At 59.1% G+C, this 24,533-nt stretch overlaps 1 protein-coding gene across 1 annotated transcript in view; it reads right to left on the bottom strand.

Annotated features, from left to right (window-relative positions):
- HDAC7 (histone deacetylase 7) overlaps positions 1-24,533 on the bottom strand; it is a 64,375-nt gene that overhangs the window by 13,132 nt on the left and 26,710 nt on the right. The window contains exons 2-14 of the mRNA XM_025191495.1: positions 9,646-9,833; positions 8,108-8,198; positions 6,515-6,626; positions 6,022-6,139; positions 5,721-5,859; positions 5,027-5,136; positions 4,460-4,576; positions 4,135-4,327; positions 3,097-3,305; positions 2,327-2,536; positions 1,549-1,774; positions 921-1,054; positions 302-422 (exon numbers count right to left, since the gene is read on the bottom strand). Coding sequence (XP_025047280.1) covers positions 302-422; positions 921-1,054; positions 1,549-1,774; positions 2,327-2,536; positions 3,097-3,305; positions 4,135-4,327; positions 4,460-4,576; positions 5,027-5,136; positions 5,721-5,859; positions 6,022-6,139; positions 6,515-6,626; positions 8,108-8,198; positions 9,646-9,833 — 1,968 coding nt within the window. The remainder of the gene's footprint in view (positions 1-301; positions 423-920; positions 1,055-1,548; positions 1,775-2,326; positions 2,537-3,096; positions 3,306-4,134; positions 4,328-4,459; positions 4,577-5,026; positions 5,137-5,720; positions 5,860-6,021; positions 6,140-6,514; positions 6,627-8,107; positions 8,199-9,645; positions 9,834-24,533) is intronic.

Here is a 24,533-nt window from a genome sequence, read left to right as displayed (position 1 = left end):
AGCTGGGGCTAGCTCTCCGTGCTCAGAGCTGCTGCCTCCAGCTCCTCTGGCCACGACCAAGCTGGCTTCCAGCCCTCAAGAAGCCTGGCTCCCTCCTGGCTATGCACAAACAGGGCATGGTCTGATCCAGCCCCGGGCTTCAGCTCTGCCTGGGGCACGTCATGGGCTGGGTATGGTGGGGAGAAGCAGAGAGAACAGGTAGACACTGCCCAGCCCCTGGGGCAGAGACTCAGGGAGATGGCTCCCAGCCCCTCACGCTGGTGCTAGGCAGGGAGCAGGAGGGTGGCAGCCCAGGTCCTACCTGCCAGCTTGCCGTTGTCCAGTTTCAGGCGGTTGAGGGGGTTGGTGCCGTAGAGGAAGACGTGGCGCTCGTTGTGCACCGACTGCAGCTCCTCAAGCGTCGCCTTGCGGCCCCGCAGGCACTGCCAACAAGGTGGGCACGTGACTTGGCAGCTACAGAGCTGCGGGCGCTGCTGGGCACCTCCAGGGACTGTCTCGGCCACCCACATCCTCCCCAGCCTTGGAGGCTCCACAAGGCCCCGCTGGCTCGAGGCTGAATGGGTGCTCCTTCTGTGGGAGGATGGGCCTCACCCACCGAGGCTAAGATGGCACAGGTGTGATTCAGGCCTTGTCTGTGCCTGTGGGCCTGGGGAAGGGGGCAAAGCTGCCTGCTCCGAAATGAGCATCATGGAGGGGTCCGGCCCCTGCTCAAGGCCCCCATTCTCTGCTGCCTTGTATGTTTGGGGCACAGGGGAAAGCAGGGCTGGAGCTCCCAGGAGAGGGCACCCAGCAGAGCAGCCCAGTGCATCATGACTAGCGCTTCATCCTCTGCTTGGGGTGAGATCTGCTCCCCCTGGGGACACACGAGGAGCCCAGCCCCACCAAGCTGCCCAGCTCTGACCCCCACACCCCCAACACACCTCGCACTGGCTGCGCAGTCCCCTCTCCTGCAGGCGGGACCAGATGCTCTGGATTCGTCCCGCATGCTCCGGGTGGTTGCTGTTGTCCCCGCAGGAGCACTGGTGCTTGAGCATCACCGAGTCATACACGAGCCCTGCGGCAGACAGTGGAGTGAGATGGCAGTGTCCCGTGGGTTCCCTCTGCCCACCACGGTGCCCCAGATCTCAGCCCAGCACTCAGGGCAAGGTGCAGGGCACAGTTTGACTTAGATTCATAGAGTCGGAAGGGACCTCAGTGGGCCATCTCATCGGACCCCCTAACCCTGGCAGGCAAGAAAAGAGTCACCAACCCTGGGGTTGGTGGCTTCACACAGGACAGCTGGTGGCTGGGATATGCCCAAGGGAGAGCCCCCAGGACTGCCTCTGGAGAGGTGATGAGGCACTGGCTACCTCCGGAGAGGCCAACCCGGCTCCCTGCAGCCAGGGGTGCAGCTTGGGCAGAGATGAGCAGGGCCTGGCTGCTTCCTAGTGTGCAACGGGGGTGGTGGGGCTTAAGGGAATGAGATCTGGACTCCTGGGTTCCCTGTGCTGACCTCATTGCCTCCAGACCCCCCTGGAGACCTGGGTGCCAGCAACGAGGGGGCATTACCTGTCGTGAAGTGTGGCTTGGCTGGCGGCTCCTGCACTGGCAGAGCCAGTGCCTTGGTGGGCGTCTCCTGGGTGGGCAGGGAGATGGTGGCCGTGGCAGGAGAAGACTGAGCCCTGGACAGGGGCCGGTGCCCTCCATGGATGCTCGGTGCCACCAGAGTGTCGGCTGGGAGCTGGCGCTTGAGGAGCTGCTGCTGCATGCGCTGGTAGGGCTCCCACATGTAGGGCTGATGGAGAGGGTGGAAGTGAGCATGACATGGGGTGTGACCCGTGTCCCCAAACGGGCAAGCATGCAGAGCACCCTCTGGACACTGCTACCCCCGGGAACAGGAGGCCAAGGGATGGCTCGCTCCGGTCTTGGCCATGTCGCATGGTGTCTGCTACCCACTGGTGGCTCGTCCCACCATTAACAGCCCTTAGCACCCATCCCTGCAAGGTCCCAGGGCCCTGTAGATCCTCCACTGCAGCAGTTTTCTGATCATCCGTGGTCCTAAAAGACCAGCACAGACCCCTGGGGCAAACCGCAGCATGGTGGGAATTGCTCTGCCTTGGAGAGGGGAACGAGTTCCTAGTGCCATGGTGCCTCGCATACAGGAGCTGCTCACAGCACAACCTTTGCTGAGCACCAGGTCATAGAGCCAGGCCCCTAGAAGGCAGGGCACACCGTAGCCTCATTTCTGCTGGTTTGGAGACCACACAGTCCCCACCCCCTTGGGCTGCAGCACCGGGCACCCCGGCTCTGTTCCCAGCACCCTCAATACCCGCCAGCCCCAAGGCACCTGCTGCAGAACCAGCTCCTCCTGAGGCTGCATTGGCTTCTGGGTCCTCTCAGGCTCCTTCACGCTGGCCCCCGGCCGGGCCGACTCCAGCCGCCCCCTGGCCTGGTCGCTGCGCTCGCCCCCTCCTTCCGGGTGTCCCACCTCTGCCTCCATGTCCTCAGAGGAGGGGATCTGCCGTAGACGGGGCTTCTCGCTGGACTTTGCCATGCGCTGCAGGGGACAGGCCAGGGCGAGAGTGGCTGTGGGGCTCAGGGCTGGGGCTTGAGGAGGGCTCGGGGGGCTCTGTGGGTGGATAGGGTCCTCAAATGATGGGGGCCAGGGAGGGGGCAATGGAGGAGCTGCTCTAGTTGGGGCTGGTCCTGCTTTGAGCAGGGGGTTGGACTAGATGTGACCTCCAAGGTACCTTCCAACCCTGTTCTCTGATGCTATGATTCTTATGGATCCTTTTGGAGGTGCAGGGTCTGGAGCGGGGCACAGGATTCAAGATGTAGATGCCCCATGGCTTTATAAAGGGGCACCACGATACTTTTCAGTTGTGTTCACAATTCCTTTAATGATCTGGGCAGGGAGCATCACCCATGGGGTGTGGGCACCACGCAGCTGGATGTCAGCAGTGGTGGCATGTGCTTGTTACCAGGAGTCTAAGGGAGTGGCATGGCCAGTGGCTCGTCACTCCCATGCAGTATCTAGCCTGGTAATTGGGCCTCGCTGCCTCCAGTGCCCGGAGCGTCCCTGGGGGTCATGTCTCCCCTTGCCCGCCCAGCTCTTACCTTGCCCAAAGCCGTCTGCTGCTTGAGCCGCTCCAGGAACTGGGCATGGTGCTGCTGGTACGCCAGCTGTTGCTGGATGGCCTTGGGGTTCTGGGGCAAGGGCTCAGAGCGGGTGCGCCCCAGCGGCTTGTGGTGCCCGGGCAGCGGAAGACGTTCAGCAGTGATCAGCGAGGGGGCGAAAGAGAAGGGCACTGGCCCCAGGCCCGGCACTACGGTGAGAAACACGGGGTCAGTCACCGGAAGCTGCACCCGGGGCTGCTGTTCTACTGACCCCACCATCTCCGCTTGTTGCTACACATATCTGGCATGACGGGATGATGGGGGAGAGGGAGAGCAATGGAGATGGGGGGAGGCTGGGAGCTGAGCTAACCCCATGGCCTTCCTAAAACAGGAACACATGCAAGAAGCTCCTTCTGTTTCTCAGAGCCAGTGGGAGCACAACGTCAGGCACGGCAACCTCGAGGCTGGTCTAGTTCACCCTGCAGCCAGACAGGCTGCCAGCTAGCCAGAACACAGCTCTCCAGTGGTGTATTATGCCCCAGCCCCAGCCCACTGACGGGGTAACCGAGGGTGAAGTTACCCAGTACACTCAGACCACGCTAAGGGCACTTCAAATGCCAGCATCCACATACTAAAGCTCGTTAACCCCTATCAAGTCCCCTCTGAGCATCTCAAAGTGACATCATTTGAGGGGAGGGTTAACTCCGGACCATGCTACCTTGCTCAAATTAGGGCAACTTCAGTTTGATCCATGGAGATGAAATGACCAATCTGCAGTCCTCCAGCATCCCAGGATGCAATGCTTCCCCCCCAATACCAGCACATCCTCACTTTAACAGTGCTTAACGTGCCACGGATTGAGGACGGTTTAAGTGGAACTTCACCCTTGTGAGACTCAAGCCTGAGTGACAGAGCCTACCCAGCCAGCTCTCAGCTGCACCCAGAGCCAGGCTGTGCAAAGCCTGGCACCCACCCCACCTCCAAGCAGGGCTCAAGCCATCCTCCCTGCAGCTGGGGGATGGGGCGATGGCTACGTACCTGCCACAAGTGGAGTGTGGGTGACCGAGGGCTCGAGGATAATGACACGTGGGGACAGGGTCCCCCCAGGCTCGTGCTGCTCCAAGCTGGCAGGGATGAACATGGGCGGGTGCGTGCCAGCGAGGACAGGCCCATTCAGCACCGGCACCCGTCCATGGGTCAGGCTGGAGAGCATGTGGCGGTCTGCCTCTCCCTGCGGAGACAACGGCGGGGTCAGCAGCTTGGTGGAGGGAGGGAGCAGAGGAGCTGGCTGAAGCCAAGGGACCCCAGGGAGGGGATATCCCTGCCCTGCTGGCACCCAGGACCCAGTGCCCCGGCTCCCTCCCCTGCCACTGGTGGTAGCGGGCAGTCCCAGTGTGATGGTTGGTAGCGTGGCTGCGCTCTGCTGGGCAAACTGGGCCAGTGAGCTCTCCTGCATCATCAGGCGCTGGGCCAGTGGCGTCTGCAGCAAATGCAATGTATTAGTCTCCAGCTCTGGCCACCCAGATGTGGGGAAAGCAACAGGAGGTGGCAGCCAGGGCTCCAGAGGCTGGGCCTGCAGACAGAGGCAGCAGGGACACTGTGGCATGGGGTTCACCCCCAGCCAAGGCATCTGGGCAGCCGGGGTGATGGTGAGACAGCCCCACCAGGTAGGAGGCTGCAGTGGGGGGGACCATGCTCTCTAACAGGGTAGGAGGGGTCCAGGCATCAAGGGGGTGGGTGCAGCCACCAGCCACAGGACAGCAGGGACACAGGGCATGTGAGTGGCTCTGCGCATTCAAGGAGCTGGGATTTCTGCACATGGATCCCCCTCCTGCCCCATGCTGGAGATCTGGTCCAGACTCAGGGCGGCAGCCCTGGGGGTGCTGGGGAGGCCTGAGGCTGAGCATAGTAGGACCAGCCAGGTCCTTACCTCGTGCACCAAGCCAGGCCCCGTGGGCAAGGCCCCATGCTCTGCTGGGAGGCTGTCGTTGGGGGAGCTGCAGCCGGACACCGGGGTGCTGCTGCTGCTGGGGGACGAGTCTGCAGAGGAAGGGGCAGTAGTCAGGAGTGCCCGGGCTCCCACCCTCCATCTCAGGGCTCCCCCAGCCCGCCTGCCCCGGGAGTCCCCAGCCCCCGCCCTCTCCCGCACGCAGCTATCTCCCCGCAGACCCTGCTGCAGGGCTGTGGGCCCATGCCCTGGGTGCCAAGCACAGCCGAAAGCTCGCACTGCCATCTCCAGTTCCCCCAGCAGCCCCGGGGGAGCAGTTCCAGGCCAGTCTGGCCTCTGCACTGGCTGCCAGCTGTGCCAGCAGAGATCCCAGACTCCACCAAGACAAGGACCCCCTTCTCTCTGCCACCCCGGGGGCAACTCCCAGCACCCATGGGCAGGGATGGGGGGAGAGACCAGCAGCTCCAGGCCTGTTAACTCTTCTAGTCCCTGATGAATCAGGGGAGCAGCTTGGTACAGCTGCAGGTAGTCCAGGGCCATGCCATCCACCTGCCCAGAGCTCCCTGGCCTGGCAAGGCCCTCCACAGGCTGGTGCCCACCTCATCCACCCCCACAAACTGCACAGCACCCCTGGATCAGCTCCCAGCACACCAATGCCGGCCCTGGTGCCCCTCACCGATAGCCTCCGGCGGCCGCCTCTTCAGCGAAGGGGGCGCGCTCTCCTTGCGGGTCAACGGGTTCTTGCGCCGGTCCAGGGACTTCTTGGGCTTGTAGCGCACCTTGAGGTTCGCCAGGACCCAGTGCCCCGGGGGTGGCTGTTAGAGGCCCCCTCGAGCCAGCAACATCCTGCACCCTCGAGCCAGCAACATCCTGCACCTACCATGCCCCCTCCAGCCAGCCTTGCCTCCCAAAAGGCTGCCCCTTTGTCCCAATGGCAGCTGGGGAGGGGTGGGCCCTGTGGGCACAGCTGGCAGGACCTTACCTGTTTTCCGCAGCGGGAAGTGCTCTGGGGGGTCTATGGTGCTGGGGACCTGAGCCAGGAAGCTGGTGAGCACAGGAGGTGCCGGCCCCTCGGTATCCAGCGGCTCTAGGGTCCTGCAGGGAGGAGTGAGGTCAGGCCGCCAGCCTTCAAGGGCATCGTGAGCCCGAACCCTGCACCAGCAGGCACAGCTTCCTCCCAGCTCTGCTCAGCAAAACAACCCCACTCTGGCATCTGTCTGCCCCCTCCACTGTCCGGACCTGGCCTGGAGGGAAGGTGCCAGCTCCAAGCATCCCCCATATCTTGCGGCCTCCTGGGAATGGGATGTCTCTTCCCATACTCACTGGACACCACTGCCAAAGGCAGCCAGTCCCCCAGCACCAGCTCCTCGCTCCAGAGACAGCTTTGCACTAGCTGACAGACACTCCCCGCCATGACACCCCTGCCCCTGCAGGGTAGGGGGTAGACAGGCTCTGGCGCCTCCATCTCACCTGTAGGGCATGGCGGAGGGGTTGGGGTTGCTGGTCCTTTCCAAAGCAGCCTGTTGTTTCTTCAGGATGACCTCAGCCAGCTTCTGTTTGACCACGGTGCTGGCCACCGCACCTAGAGAGACACCGCCGCCATTGTCCCAGGCTGTTAGCACACAGCGGGCACTGCCAAGGTCTTCAGGAAGGCACCCATGGGCAGCCCCTTCATAAAGCACTGCTGATCCCAGGGGCAGAGACCTGAGCAGCCCGCACCTGGGGCACTGGTCAGTCTGACCCCCAGTGCAGCACACCTGGCCTTGGCAGGCTGGCAGGTTGAGGGAAGTGATTCTTCCCCTCTATTCGGCACTGATGAGGCTGCAACCCAGCCAAAGCCACTCCATCCAGAAGAGAACCAGACCCTGGTCCTACACCTATGCCAGGGCATCCCCACACCTCTTCTGACACACTAGGGAAACTGCCCCGGAGCAGTCAACATGCCCCCTGCCCCTGTGGGCTTTCTGTTAGCCAGCCATGGGGTCATGCCATACCATGCCCATGCCCCAGGAAATGGAGGCCTCGCTCTATGTCCTCACGCTGGGTGCTGCTGGTGTCCCTACAACACCCCCACCCCACACACGTGCATATACACATGCCACTGCCCCAGGTCCTGCACATGCCACGTCTTCAGTACCCAGCAGAAAGGTTTCCAGCTGGGGAGGGGGCAGCACATGGGAATTCACCTCTCTGCCAGCTGGCCCAGCTAACCTGCGAGCAAAGGAGCCACCACATGCAAGCCTGGGAGGTCGGGCGTGGGTAAGAGCCATGGTGGGCAACACCCGAGTTAACTCTACAGAGGTGACAAGCCCTGACTTGCGAGCGACCAGGGCACCAGACTCCCCATGACCCAAGCTGAGAGCCTTGAATGAGCTCTCAGGGGCCCCCCAGGCACCCAGCTCTGTGGAGCTAGCATTGTGGATGGCCAGTGGGAGACACTGGTTTGGCTCTGGGCCGGGTTTATGCACTCCAGCAGGCCGAAAGAGGGGCAGTTCTCAGCTCAGAAAAGGGGCCACTCAAGAACCACATCCGGCACTAGCTCTGTGCTGCAATAGGCGCTAGATGGCGCAGGACGAGCACAAATGGGGCAGGCCCAGATGGCAGGGCAAGCTCCCCTACAGCAGCCCTGCCCCTTGGGCACTCTCAGCAAGGTGGAGTCTTGCCCATCCTGGCAGCTCCTGACGTGCACTGGGCAAGGCTATTCTGCAACGGGGGATGCCCGCTGCCCTGAGCCAGGAAGGCAGAGAGCTGGATGGGCCCTGCCTTCTCTGCTCACGGACAGCCCTGGGGCTGTAGGCAGGTGCCCAGCTCAGCCTGGCCCAGCCCAGCAGTGACCAGGCAGCAAGGCTGGGGAGGGACCAGCTGCTCCAGAGCCCCAGAGACGCCACACGCTGAGCTCCCTAGAGCCAGGGCCAGGCTCAGCCACCAGGGAGAGCATCCAGGAGTCTCAGCCCAGCCCCTTTCAGGCATGGACACCCTCTCGCCAGGCAGGGGGGGTCAGAGGCAGCGGCCCCCACAGCACTGCAGACAGACAGCCACACAGATGGAAGCAGAGGTTCATACTTCGTTTGCTCTTGTCCTTATTAAGGAGCTGCCGCAGCTCCTGCTCCTGCTGCCCAACTTCTGCCTCCTGGTGCGGGGACTCCATGTTCACCTGCCAGGGGAAGGGGAAAGCGTCACCACTGGAGCAAGAGCAGTGCCCTAAAGGGGAGGAAGCCCGGACCGACCAGCGCCCTAACGGGAATGGAGTCCAGGTTGGCCAGCGCGCTAAAGGGGATGGAGCCCGGCCCGGCCAGCGCAGACCTGGCCAGTGCCCTAAAGGGGATGGAGCCTGGCTTGGCCAGCACGCTAAAGGGGACAGAGCCTGGCCCACCCAGCTCCTTAATGGCAGCTGGTTCTTATCATGGATCCATTTGAAAATATCCAATCCTTTCGCTACATCCACCGAGAGGCCCATTGCTGTGTGTGCTCGGGTCCCAGTTGGCTATAGCTGCCCACAAGCTGCCCTTAAAGCTTTGAAGACTTGTGTAAGCCCAGAGCACTTCAGCTCTGGTATTGGGCTGTGCTACAAGCCAAGCCTTTGCTGGGCCCAGAGAGCCGGCAGAAATCCAAACAGAATTTCCTAACTCCAACCAGCCCTTTCCAAATGGCTTGGCCCTTCCCTCCAGCCCTACAAAAAGTCCCAGATACATTTGCTTCCACTCTGATTTCAAACCAACCCGCAAATTCAACCTGCGGCAGAGACAGGAATAGAGCCGGGTGCCAGGAGAGCCCAAATCAACACCCAGAGCCGAGTCAAGCCAATGCCCGTGCCCCTCAGGGCTGGGGAACAGAGGTGAATTTCCCATAGAGCACAAGACCTCCGGGCTGATTGTGGTGGTTGCACAGGACATCTGCAGAGAAGCAGGGGCCGGCCCAGCGCTCCCAAATCCCATCCCATGCCTGAACCCGCATCTCTGCTCAAAGGGCGTGTGTTTCAGGAAGGAAACCCTTGGCTCTGGGAAATGAGCCAGGAAGAACTTTCCCAGCAGCCTGGAAGGGTATTTATATCCTCCCAGAGCCACGCAGATGTGGATTGTCTCTAATGATGCACTCCCTGTCTGGGGAGGCCATAACACCAGGTCGACCCCCATTTATTCCTGGTGCTCTGGGCTGTGAGGGGGCCCAGTCTGAGGAGAGCAGAGCAGGGCTGCCAGCTTGGGAGCAGCAGTGTCTGCCCATGGGGGCACCGGGTCACCCTCCAATGTCCACCAGTCATGGCCTTCATGTTGGGTAGGACATGACGGGGCCTGGGCAGGTTTCGGGCACAATCCGCTCTGGCCTTTTCTCAGAGGCAAGAGAGAAAGGGGATTTGCTTTTAGAGAAGCTGCTGTACTCGATGGGTCTCTCAAGCCGACACACCGTGCTGGAGGTCTGCATGGGGCTCTGAGAGCTGGCACTGGGGTGCAAGCCCCTGGGCATGGCTGCGATCTGAGCTGCTCCGCTCCCCCTAGGCTTCATCACCAGGGCAGCATCCCTGAAGGACCCCCCCCTACCCTCACTCCAGGCTGCTGGCACGATGCCCCTTTTGTATGCCTGCTCCCCTGGCAGGGACTCCTTACCCGCATCTGCTGGTGGGTGAGCTGCTCCACTTGCTGCTGATGCAGGCTGGCCAGGAAGAACTGGTGCTGCAGCTGCTGCGTCTGCTTCAGAGCAAGCAGGGCCGTGTCCGAGCCGGGCTTGACAAAGCGCTGCCCGATGCGCAGGTCCATGGGGGCGGTCTGCGGGGATGCGCTCCAGGTCACAGCAGCTGGCAAGACACAAGCAGGGAGAGGTCAGCTGCTGCCTCGCTTGGTGCCACCTCCACAATCATGTTGCACCCCAACCTCGTCAGGCCAGAGGTCCAGGGCCCCTTCTCTAGCAACCTGCCAGCACCTTCCCTTTCCCTGAGCCTGAAGTACAACGTACACCTCTGCCACGAGGTGTTACCGAGATGCAGATCCCCTCTGACATGGGTAGGCAGAGCTCCAGCCACCCAGGTCAGGCTCCCCTAGGCTGTCAGACCAGAAGGCTCAAGGCAAGAGCCGTGGTGCCTGCCCTAGCCAGTGCCTTGGGGACCCCAGCATCTGGTCCCAGTGCTCACTGGACTGATCTTCCTTTGCCAGGCAGGCAGAGCCCCCCGAGGCTCCAAGAAACTCTCCAGGTCCCTTCTGCAGGTGTCCTCTGCAGACCTTGCCCCTGGAACTGGGATCAAAACCAAGCCCCAGCCACAGTGCGGAGCAAGGAAGGGGAGCATGGCAAGCAAACCCTCTGCTCTGCGCTTTCCAGCATCTCCCCCCGGAGCCAGGAGAGCTCTGCCAGCATGGGCCGGCTCTCCCCGGACCACAGGTAAGACCAGTTGGAGCTCCCAGCTCAGAACCCCTTCCTATAGCACTTTCACATCCACATGGGCTTGAGAAATGGCCTCTGTGGCCCTAGCAGAGTCAAGGCTGAAATTACAGTGCAAATCCAGGCTTGTTTGGTCAGTGAATTCCCAAATGATAGCCCCCGTCTCAGCTGCTTTTCATATGTTCGGAGGTCCGAACTTCTTGGCCCATAACGAGCAAGGCACCTGGCTACAGCCTTCATGTCTGGGCTGCCCTTGAGCTCAGCTGCTCGACAGCCCAGGGGTCCCGTGCAGAAGGACTTGATGCTCTTGTCCTTCAAAAGCATTAGTGCAGTGGTTCTCAATCTTGTTAGACTCGTGGCACCCCTGGACAGACTTGTGGCCCCCCCTTGGAGACTGCCAGCTCTTAGCTTTTCAGAAAAATAATAGAGCCACTCGTGGCAAAGAACTCAGGAAGGCCTCAGCTATATTTGAAATCCTTGGGTTGCTCTCATGACCCGTTAGCACCACAAATGGTGCTAACATGGCACGGTGCCCCGCGGCACCCCTAAGAGGATCTCAAGTCACCCCCCATTCTGCACGTCAGTGCCCTCAACTTGCTACGTGCTTGGTGCCCAGTGGATTCCCCATTCGGGAAACCTGAATGGGGTTGAAATTAGACCACGACTCGATATCCCCCAGCGGCTTGTGCCCAGACCGAGACTGGGACACAGTGCCAGGCAGTCAGAAAACAAGGGGAATTCCAGCCAAGAACTGTGCACAGGGGAAGCCTGCCGGGCTGAGTCAGAAAGAACGGATGTCTGAAGGCGCCTGAGACGCAGGGACATAGCAGGCCATGCTGGAAAAAGCCAAAATAACCAAGGCAGGCTGGCCAAACAGCAAAAGCAAATGAAGATGTCGGGTTATGGGCTGAGAAACAGGCCGGCCCCCGCACTAGCCAGACCCTGGTGTCAGCAGGAGCCACATGGGAGCCTGTGGCTGGCTGCAAACACATCCCAAAGAAAAGCCCTGCGGGCCTGTGCATGGAGAGAAAGGCCGTAACCCCGAGTGGGCAACCAGCAGAAGAGCTGAAGGAGACAAGCCAAGCATCCTAGCAAATACCCTCTCCACTGGTCCATCGTGGAGCCACGGGTAGCACAGGTGCCTCAGACAGCGATTTGCAACCTCCGCAGGCCCCTCGGAAAAGGCCAGTGCTGAGTTTCACCCGGTTTTTGACTATGGAAAAAGAAGAGAGCGATGTTCCAGGTGCAGAGAACTCAGGGGGTTCATATCCGGCTCGCTCTGTGCAGCAACCTTGAAAGGATCTCAAGGCCCCCTGGGCTGCCATGAGACCCGGGTGAGCATTGCTGGCCTAGAGGGCCGCAGGCCCTCCTTAGAAGGGAAAGTACCTGTGCCCCTTTTTTACAAAGCAGGGAAACTGAGGCACGAGGAAAAGACACAAGGAAAAGACCCCAGAGGCCCGACTCCCAGTCCCAGGCCCCACCTGCCCCTCTAGCAGGCCAGCAATGTCACCGCTGATAGCCACTGCCATGGTGTCGATATGAATTATGGAAGTAACCGTCACTGAAACGCCAGCAGCACTCCATCCTCTGGAGAGACCCCTTCAAAAAGCTGCCCATAAAATCAGCTACCATCAGAACAGGGCAGATCTGCAGCACGCGGCCACACCGCCACTGCCGGGGAAAGAGGAATGCTAACCTGCCAGGGCAAAGTCCTGCTACGCCATACCTGGACGCAGACTCAAGATGCAGCAAGGGAAGTTGAGGTTGGACATTAGGAAAAACTCTCACGAGGAGGGTAGTAAAGTACTAGAAGAGGCTACCTGGAGAGGTGGTGGACTCTCCATCCTTGGAGTTTTTTAAGACCTGGGTAGACAAAGCCTTGGAGCTGGTCCTTTGAGCAGGGGGCTGGACTAGATGGGACCTCCCGAGGTCCCTCCCAACCCTCATGTTCCCCAATTTTATGACTCAAGGATGTGACCTCTGCTATTGAGCATATATTAAACAACGCTGTCCAGCAGCAGGACATTAGGGGCCATGGTCCTGCTGCTTTCCCCGTGGCAGGTTCAGGTGTGAGGTCTTGTGTCGCATCAGGGTTGACAGCAGTTTTGCTCCGACATCAGATGATGGATTTTGGCTGGGCTGGACAGGGCTGATCCTGCCTCGGGCAGGGGGCTGGACACGAGGGGAGCTCTGGAGGTCCCTTCCCACCTGCCTTCTCTATGAATACGTCTTCAGGCCGCTGAAAGTCACTGAGTTCACTTGAACTGCACGAGGTCCCTACAGTCTCCTTCCAAAATCCACAGGCATTTCAGTGGCCTGGAGAGGGGAAGGGCATGGCCACCTTGCCAGCATCCAAACCATAGGGCCAGGAGCCAGGTGCTTTGGGAAGCAATCAGGAGAAGCGAGCACCTGCCGACACGGAAATCCTGGGGAGAGGGGTTTGCTGGAAAATTGCCTCCAGCCTGATTTTCCACCATGAAACAACATGAACAACACTTTCCACCTCCCTCGTGCAGGCATTAACAGCACTGGGGCCATGCCCTATCTCCTCATCTCCCAGTCCCAGGTGCAGCGAGCCAATGCCGTAGCGTGTAAGACGCTGTCCCCAGCCCTCACTCTACGGCTTTGGGCCCAGTACATCCCAGGGAGTATTTAGACTTGCCAAGACAGATCCCAGAGGAGAAAGCTGAAACCCCAGATGTCTTTGCTCAGGGCACATCTGTGCAGAGCAGCTCTGGGCTCTTTTCCCCACATCATGCCCTCCCTTTCAGCATTCACTGCCTGCTTGTCAGAGCCCCCCAGGACCCTCTGCTTTCCACTGCACTTGTGAGATCTCAACAAGCCCCGTTTCACCCATGATGCATCCCCCATGGCTTACCCAGCCAATGTGGCCAGTGTCCGACAGGCTCCATCACTGCACCCGACTCGGGTTCCCCCTGGGTGCATCTACACATGCACATTTACTGCGCAGTACAGGCGTGTGTCTACACGTGCATGCCCATACTGCACAGCAAATAAGGCAACTTACACCAACTTGAGTGTAAATTTGATGCCTGCATCATGCAGGCATCAAATTTACACCCAATTAGTTACTGTGCAGTAATGCACATGTAGATGCCTTACTGTGCAGTCCCAACTTTAGTCCTGAGTCAGCCCATACACGCTGTTAATGCGCTCTAACGCCTGCACGTGTAGACGCCAGTTTATGCCTGTTTACTGAGCAGTAAATTTAAGCCGGCGTAAATGCACGTGTAGACCCGCGCCCAGGGCACCAAATGTAGCAGGGAAAATGAGAGCACAGGGCTATGCACTGGAAGACATAGCCAGGCCGTGACCCTGCCGTGTCCCGGTGCTTGGGCCTGTAGCTCTGCAACACCGGGGAGATTTTATGCTGCAGGAAGAAATATGAGATCCTGAAACAGCCTCCCAGTCCCCTGCACAGGCCGGATCTGCCCAAGCGGTGACGGATGGCCTCTGCCATGGACCGGGCAGGTTCGAGTTGATGCTGAACTAGCAAATGATACACCAGCGAGGAGAGCGCTGGCTGGGACGAGGTCTCTGTGAATGGCCCTGGCAGCTGCTGACATCTTGGCCTGTATTCTGGGGTGCTGGGTTCTTTTCCCAGCTGGATAAATACAGGCTACAGAGGGCAGATGTCAGTGAAAGAAGCCAGGTTACACGCCCCTGCTCAGATGGCACTATCACATGCTTGCCTACAGATTTACCAAACCAGGGAGGGTGGCCCTGCAGCCAGCGGGCATGGCAGATCCTGCCACTCGAAGGTGTTCCCCATTCATCAAGTGAAGGGACCTCAGGAGGTCCCATCTGGTCCAACCCCCTGCTCCAAACAGGACCGGCCCCAATTACATCATCCCAGCCAAGGCTTTCTTAAAAACCTCCAAGGATGGAGATGCCACCACCTCTCTGGAGAGCCTGTTCCAGTGCTTCACTACCCTCCTGGACAGAAAGTTTCTCATATCAAACCTTGCTGCAATGTGAGCCCATTGCTCCTTGTTCTGCCACCTGCCACCATTGAGACCAGTCCAGCTTCGTCCCCTTTGGAGCCACCTGCTCTTGGCCTGTGCACATGCTAGCTGGTGTCCAGCAGCCTTTCCCCATAGATCTGCTGGAGTCTTAAAATGGAAAGCACAAAGTGCCCGGGGAAGAGAGCCAGCTGCCCCAGGAACGCAAGGCAGACACTTTCCGCTTGCATTGCCTCCCTCTCCAATAAGGCCGGGCGAGCAGCTCAGCTGGTGCCAGTCCAGCCCAGCCCCATCCACAGCACAAAGCAAAGAGCCAAGCAAACCAAGCAGAAATCGGAGAATTTGCAGAACAATCAAAACACAGACCAACGGAAAGACCCTAAAGTCACAGGACTGCCTCTTCCCCACACGCTCCGCTCAGCCCCTCCCGGCCGTTGAGGCAGACGGCGATTTCCTGGAGGCTGGATTTGGCAGGGGATGTTTGAATGTGACCTTTACTGATTCCCCCCCCACCCACCCAAAAGCAGCCTCCAGGGCTTCCAGGCTTGGCGTGGAGTGAGGCCAGTGAACATGCTCAGAGATGCATTGAAGTCATACAAATTGCTTTCCCGTCCTGTTTTCAGCATGCACGGCTTCCCAAAGGCTCCAAAGTTCAGCTGATTTTGAGATATAGGCAATTAAAACTATCCTTTTTTTTTTTTTTTTTTTTAAATGAATAAGGAAAGTGCCTTCTTCGGAGCCAGCAGAACTAAAAAATAGCCTGAGGGATGTTGCGCTAATTAAAAACAGCCATCAATAACACAGACAACAAAGATTTGGGGGGGTGAGGGAGGCGATATCTTTTACTGGACCAGCTGCATGGCTGGAATCGAGACGAGCTTTCGAATGCAAGGCATTCTTGGTCGGGCCTGAGGAAGGAAGCATGGCAGATGTAAGAGCAGAGAAGCCATCCCAGACAAACCATCACCTAAACTCTACATAAGGCCCTGATACAAACACAGACAACACACCCAAACCTGCCACAGGTAAAGCAGGGGAATCACGGCAGCCGATGTCTTGCTTCTATAGATCATCAATACATGATCCCAGGTGGAGGGTCTGGGATTCTTCTTTTGATCCACCTCCACCGAGATCCCAGATGAGGTCCCTCCCATCATGTTCCTTCTTCTTCCTCTTCTGTCCTCCCCAGGGAAACCCAAGTGGGCATGGGAGAGCCCGCCTGATCTCCATGCTGGTGCCTGGAGCACTGCAACAAGCCATGGCAGTGATGTGCCCATCCCTTCCTAGAGGCCTAGAAAAGCCAGGCTGGAAAGGGACCTCCAGAGGTGATCCAGTCCAACCTGAGACAGCATCAGCCCCAACCAAATCAACCCCTACAAACCCATCATCTAACCTCTTGGCACAACTATGCAGTCAACCCTGACCCAACACAAGACATCACACTTGAACCTGCCACAAGGAAAGGCAGAGGGACCATAGTGGCCAACATCCTTCTTCTGTGAAAAGTAAAAATACAGTCCAGAGATGACATGCTACCTCTCCCAGAGTAGAGCACTGACACTTCAGGGATGGATCGTGCCTGGTCTGGCCTTCCCATAAGTGCTGCGTGGGGCTGGAGAACATTTAGAGATGTGAGCACTGATGTTTTCAGGTCTCCTAACCTGGTCAAATCCGGGTGGATCCATCATGACAGAGCTGCTCTTCTCTCAGTGACCTGACTGCAAGAATACGAAAGCCATGCTTCCGCTAAGCTCCTTCCTCCAAACAGCTACGCTCACGCTCAGAGCATGCACAAAGCAGGCACTCGAGCATGCACAAAAGACTCACCTACCGGCCTACGCCTTTGGTGGAAAATTTCAGGCCAAGAGGCTTGAACATGGCACGTGCCTAAGTGCCTGAAAACGGGGTTTTATCATGGAAAGTACTGAGCAGCCTTCACCGCCTACCTGCCCTGGGCCAAACCAAAAGGCATCTTCCTCCAGCCTCACCTACCGAGATGCCAAACGCAGGCAGCTTCCTGCACACGGTCCCATCTACACTACGCATACTCGGGTCCCTGAGCCAGGTTTATTCCCGTCCAAAGTGCAATTGTTCAGATCCTTTGTGAATGTGGGTAGCCTAAATGATTTTGCAATGCTGGACCCACAGGCCCTGCCCTGCTGACCGTGCGATCCTCCTGCTCTTTGCCAATGCGGCTGTGTTCAGAGGTCTAGCGCAAAAGACTCATGAGACCACAGATCCCACCTGAAGCTTGTGACTTCTCCCCTCCCTGCACTCCCATGACTTCAAAGCAAGGCTACAGTAAGTTTTGAAGGAGAAAAAAAAAGAGTGGTGGGAGACACGGGGCATTTATGTCTGCGTCAGGTTGGCTCTTTAAAGTGGAAAGTGCTCTAAAATCTACAGGCCTGTGTTGCCCTGAAAACTGTCATGCCAGGAGAGGATGTTGGGGGACAGCCTGGGGTCTTCTAGGGCTGCAGGGAGGGTCGGTGTGCACCACCGTCTCTGGGCACAGGGATAAGCAGCCAAGCTGAATCTCCGGCGGGCATCGCTAGCTGGTCTCTGCATGTGCCATGCCCCCTCACCTGCTTCCATCTTTCCATGGTCACTTCAGGATACCACGGCTAGCTACCTCCCTCTAGCCCAGCCAGGTGCAAAGGTCCTGGGAGAAGAGAAGAACTGGGGGCTGACGGATGGTGGGGTACGCCCAGGGAGTGCCCCCTTGCACCCGCACATCGAGGGAAGTGGCTGGTGGAGATCTTTGCAGCAAGGAGCCCGACTTGCTCGGTGGCCCCTCAAATCCTCCGACCAGCGTAGGCGGCTTCTGCCAATGGAAACGTCCGACTACCAGGAAAAGCCCTTGGCCTTGCAAAGCGGAGAGCCAGGAAATACCTCCACCACCCCGTCAATCCGGTCCTCAGTCCCACATCCCCAGCCGGGTCTCCTGGCATGCAGGGCAGATGGGCAAGGTCCTGCCTCACTCCTTGCACCCGAGGCTATTCCCAAGGGGCAGAGAGGAGGGTCGCCAGGTGCCTGCATTCTCCCACATGTATTCACAGGGTGATGGTAGTCTGTAGGGACACTCTGCAGCCCATGGAAAGCCCCCGGCGGTACCCAGTCTGCCCCTCATTTGACAGCAGAGACAGACTGGCCATGATCCTGCTCTCACCTCTACCTGGATGACTGGCAGAGGGGGACCTTCTAGTGCGACACGGAGCATCTCCCTGGGATCCAGGCCTGCTGAGAGCCTGGGGGTCCCGGAAAGAAGCAGGCCCTTCCCCAGGCAGGATGCATTTTGGTTATGACCGTGGCGAGGATTGCGTCAGCATGGGAGGATGCTGCGCCCATGCCAAGGAAAGCAAAGCAAAAAAGATCAAGCGCAGCGAGCGGCCTCTCTCAATTAACATCCATTTGCATACACGGAGGAGAACGCCCCAAACCGGTTTGGAGGGAACGCTCCAGGGCTCATCAGCACATTTGCCGGCACACAGAGCTGTGCAGGGATTGCTGTGCCCTCACCCGCCTCCGTGCCCACGGCGCAGGGTCTCACCACGCTGCAGAGAGCATGGCCCAGGCACAGCCACTGGCTGCAGCCCTGGCAGATCCCAGGGCCATGCTGGCATGCGAGTGCAGTCAGAGTGGAGAGAGCTGCAAGCTATTTCACCGGGTGTCAGAATGACCGTAATTTCCTCCCCAAAAAAACAGGCCCAAAAGCCAGGCGCAGCTCACTCACGGGAGCTGGAGAGCAACTAGCCACCAGAGCCAGAGGCCAGTAACTTGAAGACTTCGGGGTTGCCTTTGGGGTCCAAAGAAGGTGGAGACCCCCGTGGGAGTTGGGAGGCCCGGTAGGAGAAAGCAATAAGGAGCATGCACAGCTGTATGCCCCCCGCCCCCCAACACTGGGCAGCTCCAGCAGGTGCTAGAATTGGGGTCGTCACACTGCCTCAGGGCACCGGTGGAGAAAGCAAGGGAAGGGATTGTAAAGGGATCCCTCTTCCCTATATATGCCTCAGACTGGCCAAGGGATGGGCACCCCCACTGAAGGCACATGTGCAATGCCCCTACCCTCCTGGGGCCGAATACCTTGCCATGTAGCATACAGAAGCATTCTTCTTTTTGGGGTGGGAGGGACGAGTGCATCTCATACACCAGAGAATACAGTACCAACGGACTCGTTCACAAGGTGCCGTGACAGCTGTGCTAACGACGGGGTCCGCCGGAGGTGCAGAATTGGTGTTACCGTGGACCACATGGACCAGACATGTACAGACACCGGGAAACCCGCTGGTGGAGATGGCGTTGGGGCACACCGGCTGGGCAGAGCCAACGAATAGCATCCGGGAGGACACGGATGAACTGAGAAATGGAGCCGGGTGGAGAGCAAGAACAGGCCAGCAGATGATCCTGGGTGAGAGATCCTGTCTCCAGGAGGCATGCAGATGTAGCCTCGGGCTGGGCAGAAACAGGCTACAGGACCTCCCAGGGCTGTTAGCTATGGGGGCTCCCCCTGCCCCAAGCTCACCTACATCTCACCCGCCCTGAGCTCACCCCAATGGGGCCCAGGCTTTGCTGGCTGGAGAACCGGGTCTCAGAGGGGCTCTGATCCTGCTAAGAAACCCCTTCTAACCCCAATCTTGCCCAAAACTCTTAGGCCTACCAAGGTGCCAGCCCGCTTCCAGCCAAGGTGCTCCTGCCCTGCCAGCTCTCACCTAAGGCTGAGCACCCAGCTCCCTGCTAGCCCTGGCACAGGTCGGCCCGATGCCAGGCACTACCCACAGCAAGGCGTGTTGCTCCCAGAGCCCCGGAGTTCCCCGAGTGCACGGATTCTGGGAACAGGAGCAGGACAGGAGTGCCCAGGTATTGTCAGATGCTCCCCCACACAGCGCAAGGCTCGCACTCACTCAGAGTTTCAATCTAGACTGCCTCTTTCCTTCCAGAGCTGAGAAGCCTTGGGCAAGCTGGCTGGCTCTCAGGAGCAGCGGGGCTGCGGGCACGGGGCTTGCTAAGCAGCTGGCGCCTGCTTCCTGGACTCCCGTTCACACAGCAAGAAGCGATTTCCCCAGCTGTGCACCCCGCCTGCTCGAGCCAGGCTCAGGGATGATCCCTGAAGTTTTGGGCAGCCCCTGTGCTCGCCCATTGCTGGTACCTCGAGCAAGCTCAGGCACTGAGGCCAGAGAGCTATTTATGGCAGAGGAAGGAAGCCCGCAACATTTCAGTTTCCTGCATGAATAATATTTTGGTATCTTTAGACATGTCTATCGCAGCACCTCCCCAGGGCTGGGCCCCGGCAGAGCGCATGGCTCTGCTTGGCCCAGGGGTGCACTAGCTGGGCCATGGCTCCATCAAACCGGGGTCTAACCCCAGCAGAAACCCATGGAGCTGGCCTGCAACCTCTCAGCAAAGGATAAAAGGATGCATGGATGCACAGAGAGCTGCAAAGAAATTCGCCCCCGATCAGACTGGGGGGCTGCCTTCCTCTGTAGCGGGGGCACAGCCCCTACCTGGGACCTCCGGCATGTACATTAACAACCTTTTACAGCAGCAGGACGTTGGCGGCCGTGTCCCCCCTGCTTTCCCTGCGGCAGGTTTGGGTGCAATGTCTGGTGCTGTGTCAGGGTGGACGGTAGTTTTACAAAGAGGCTGGATGACGGATGTGTCTGGGCTGGTTTGGATGGGGCTGATCCTGGCTCAGGCAGGGGGTTGGACTCAATGTGAGCTCTAAAGGTCCTTGCCAACCTCACTTCTCTAGGATGTCTACAAAGGACACAAGACACGTGCCAAGGAGCAGAGCGGGCCCAGTCCATGGGCTGCCCAGTGGCTCAGCTCTGGTGTCCGGAGACAATCTCAGCCTGGCAGCCTGGTCCTGGGTTGATACTCTAGGGGCATCAGATGCCCTGAATGGAGGCAGCAGTTGCCAGCATGCCATGGTCATCCACCTGGCTTTGGGAAGACACGACAGAGAAGAGGGGGTGGACTCCCAGCTTTCCTGGACAAAGATCACGTGCTGCAGCAGCCTGGAGGAGGGACACACAACCCATTACATCTCTTGTGTCTTAAGCCCGGGAAGGCATTTCAAGGCACAGCCCCCTGCAAACAACTGGAGCCGCCGGATCAAGGTCCCTGCAGCCACGCATAGATGCAGTGTCTCGCAGCTGACGGCAGCAGGATGGCCGGCGCGCCCATGGCCGAGACAGGAGAGGTGTGGCAGGGCGGGTTTGGGGGCCAAGAGCAGCGGGGCAACACCCTGGAGCCCTGGGCCTCCACCCCAGCCCCAGCACGGAGCAGCTCATGCCCAGCCCAGAAAGGGAACGGCCCAGGGTAGGCACAGGCCAGCCACCTCCAGACAGGGGCATGACCATTGCCCCCTTGCACAGCACTAGGTGGAGAACTGGCTGCCGGCAGCATCGCACCCATGTCACAGCTAGCGGAAGGAAAGCCCAAGGCCTGCTCTCCGACATTGCTCACACCCATTCCCCCTCCTTCGGAGCAAGGTGTCCCCTCCTGCGTTCACCCCGGCTGCCCAGCACCCCGGCAGAGACGGTCATGGCTGCAGCAAAGGCTATTGCTGCCCCGTCCTAATCCCCCTCCGTTGCCCCCTTGGAAGCAGAGTGGATCGATGGATCTGAAGAATGGGGATTCTCCCCTCCCACCAGGGACTGGGCTAGCAGTAGCCCAAGGGCTCCAGAACCAGCAGACTAAGCTGGACTGGAAGCAGGAGAGCAGGTGCCAGACTCAGGACCCCCTTCCTGCTCCTGGGCTACCAGCTCCCTCGAAGCAAGGGGACGGGGTAATGGGAGCACCTGCGAGAGGAAATCTAAAGGGAGGGTGTGGGGCAAGAGACCCCACAAAGCTGCCCCGACACTATGGGTCTCAGCCCATGAGAACCAGCACCAGGGCCCAAGGCTTTGCATCTCCTCAACCCGCTGCTGTATTCGCCACACCCTTGTGATTCTCACAGGCAATTATAAACCTTGGCAGGAACAGCAGAGTCTGCTGGCAACCTGCCCCAGCAGGCTCATTAAAGGCAATTAAACGAGCCCGGGTATCTACCCCCCCCTTTCCGGGGACGCAGCTTTCCGACCAAATAAGCAGAGGGCGGGTTTGCGTGGGCAGTGGGCAGGTGGCTGGCACTGGGGCCCTGCGCGCTCAGCAGGTGCGAGCTCCGTGCCCTGCCGGAGAAGCCGGGAGAAAGGTAGGAACCACGCTGCAGCACGGAGCAGCCCCCTCGGCGCTCTCTGCGGTCGCCAGGATGATGCGGTGGCTGGGTTTGCTCATTGAGCGGCACTGGTTTAACCAGAGGGCCCTGTTGTGCCAAAGCAGTGAAGCCAAGTTTCAGCCCTGGACACCCCCCAACAGTCCCAACCTGGCTCAATCCCATCCAACCAACTCTGCAACAGGGAGAAAGCAAGCAAGATGGGAAGGAAGGAGACCTCCGTGCCCCCTCCACTCCCACTACCATCCAATGGAAGGCAGCTGCATTGCAAGCCTCCAAGACATGGAAAAAGCAGCGATGGGCCCAGTTCCTGCCAAAAACCAACGGAGGGTGAAGCAGACAGGAGACGGCAAGCACAAGCACAAAAAATGCTGTCACCGGTCCCCAAACCTCCAACGCTGTCACCGGTCCCCACACCTCTAAAAGCATCTAGAAGGACTAGAGAAGGGCAGCAAGGGTGATGAGTAGTGTGAAGGAGAGACTAATGAGGCCAGGTCTGTTCAGTGTAGAAAAGAGACGCTGGAGGGGGAACAGGACAAGGGTTTACAACACACCGAATGGCGAAGAGCAAGTCACTAGGGAGTTATTCCTGCCCGTCTCTCGCCAGACAAGAACGAGGTGTCACTGCATGAAATGAGTAGGTCGTCAGCTGAAAACAAAAGCAAGTAAGTTTTTTCCCCCCGGCGTGGAATAAAAGGGGGGGACTCGTGGCCACCAGATGCATTGCCAGATTCAAAAGGAAGTGGACTTGTTCTTGGAGGAAAGGGGCATCGGGAGCTATTGAGCACAGGAGAGAAGAGCAGCACGGCCTCTGCACCAGAACGTCCTGGAACAGAAATGCTGGAGGCTTCAAGTGACAGAGGAACAGGGGGACGACCCCTGGTCAGACCCAGGCAGATAAGGTTCTTCGGGTAGATGTGATATCTTTTATTAGACCAACTAAACAGTTGGAAAATTTGTTCTTTGCAAGCTTTCGGGCACAAACCCCACTCTCCCTTCCAGCATCCGCTCCCTGCCGCTATGCGACAGGGGACAGGGCAAGACGGAGAGCTAGGGTCTGACCCAGTCAAAGGCAGCTCTCGTGTTCTGGAAAATAAGGCGGAAGGGAAGAAAGGAGGCCTTGAAGGACCCCTTCCTGCCCCACCACCACCACCACCACCCTGAAGGGAGCTGCACTGCAAGCAGCTGATGAGGAGATGGAGGCAATTTGCCCAGATGCTGCCAAAAAGCAACAGAGGGTGAAGCAGGCAGGGACAGCAAGACACCGGAGGGCACCGAGGACAAAAAAGCATCAGTGCCACCCAAAGGTCTTCTGTGCTCACAGCTGGGTCTCATGCCCGCAGGTGGAAAGCCCCGTCCCCTGGCCCTGGCGCGCGCGGCTTCCTACCTGGGGACGGCCATCCGCAAACCCGTGCATGCAGTCGGAGCCGGATGTGGCCTGGCGCACGGCTGGGCTTGGCCCTACTCCGGCCCGAAAGGTGGAGAAGCTCCGAGCGTGGAGCAGTAGGTACCAGGAGGCCAGCCCCTCTTCTACATCCAGCCCAAAGAAAGCCGGGAAGGATCTGCAAAGGTTTCTCCTTTGCTCCCCTTGCCTGATAAAACCGGCACAAGCTAAAGCATGACCGTAACCCAGGATAACCCGTGTGAACACTCACTCCAGCAGAAGAGGAGTTTTGCTAGCGTGGCTCACGTTGCTGGAGAGAGGCAATACCTATCCTGGGAGCACTGGTAAAGCTTTCCTGTGTAGGCAAGCCCTCAAAGAGTCTCACGGGTGATTTCTCCACTTCTAAAGTGAAGGGAGGGGCCTGTCTGGGATTTAGCAGAGAGCTTTTCTCCCAGGTGGCTGAAGGTGCATTTGGGCCGAGTACACGTCTTCCCCAACTCAAGTCTTGCTTCTGTATCAGGCGGTTGCTCCGTGCACGCGCCAGGCAAACCAGACACTGGACTGCAGGTCACACCTGCCTCGGGCCACCTGCTGGGGCGGTCGCAGGGGCATAACCCTGACCCCATGGGTTTGGAGCACTCAGCATGTCCCGGCTGGGACGCAGGACATCCCAAAGAGAGGAGACCAACTTAGCTAATGCCCCCAAGCCTCGTTTCTCCATCCCAGAGAAGCAGGGCAAGCCTAGAGCAAGGGGGTCAACTCTAATAGCACCCCTGAGAGTCGCCTGCAGACTCCAAGAGCATGGAGAGGGGATGTTTCTCCCATGCTGCTTTCTAGGAAGGGCTCTCCGAGTCGGTGGGCTGCGGGCCTGGCCTCCGACTGCTGGACAGCAGATGTATAGCAGGGGGTACAAACCTGTGCCCTCCTCCAGCTTGCAGAGCCCTGCTGCCCTGGCCCAGGGGCTCCCAGCAGCTCCAGGCTGAGGCTGACTTCAACCCATCCTGCACGCCCATGACCATAGGCTCCCCCAAGCCGTGCTATCCCCACTGCACGCCCATGACCATAGGCTCCCCCAAGCTGTGCTATGCCCGCCAAGCCTCAACAGCTCTTCTGCTGGAGGGGGTGGGGGACATCCAGGCCCGGATGGATGGGCTCAGTGACCTGGGTGGGGCTGGTCAGCACTTGGGAGAGAAATATTTGTGCAATGGCAAAGCTCCAGCTGCAACACTTCTTTCCCCCCCGTGCTTGCCGGAGCCAGAGGGGAGAGCTGGAGCCGTCCTTCCTCTCCTGGAGATGGTGAATTGGGAGCTGTCTTCATGGACCCAGAGCCCTTCCTTGCCGAGCATGGGCACAGCTGGCCCACAGCTGGGGTGGCAAGGAGCAAAGGGGGCACCAGGAGGAGGGGAACACTGCTGGAAAGGCTCCACGCCTGCATAAATGAGCTATCCCGGGAAGCCAGCTCGCCCATGAGTTGCAATTCCCACATAATCCCAGGACTCCAGGAGCTGGGGCCTCTGAAACCCAGCCTCACAAACCACGAGGGCT

This window comes from Alligator sinensis, unplaced genomic scaffold, assembly GCF_000455745.1.
Source record: "Alligator sinensis unplaced genomic scaffold, ASM45574v1 scaffold149_1, whole genome shotgun sequence".
In the NCBI taxonomy this organism is placed as follows: domain Eukaryota; kingdom Metazoa; phylum Chordata; order Crocodylia; family Alligatoridae; genus Alligator; species Alligator sinensis.
Note: the sequence above shows the minus strand (reverse complement) of the source record. Positions and strands in the feature narration are given on the sequence as shown.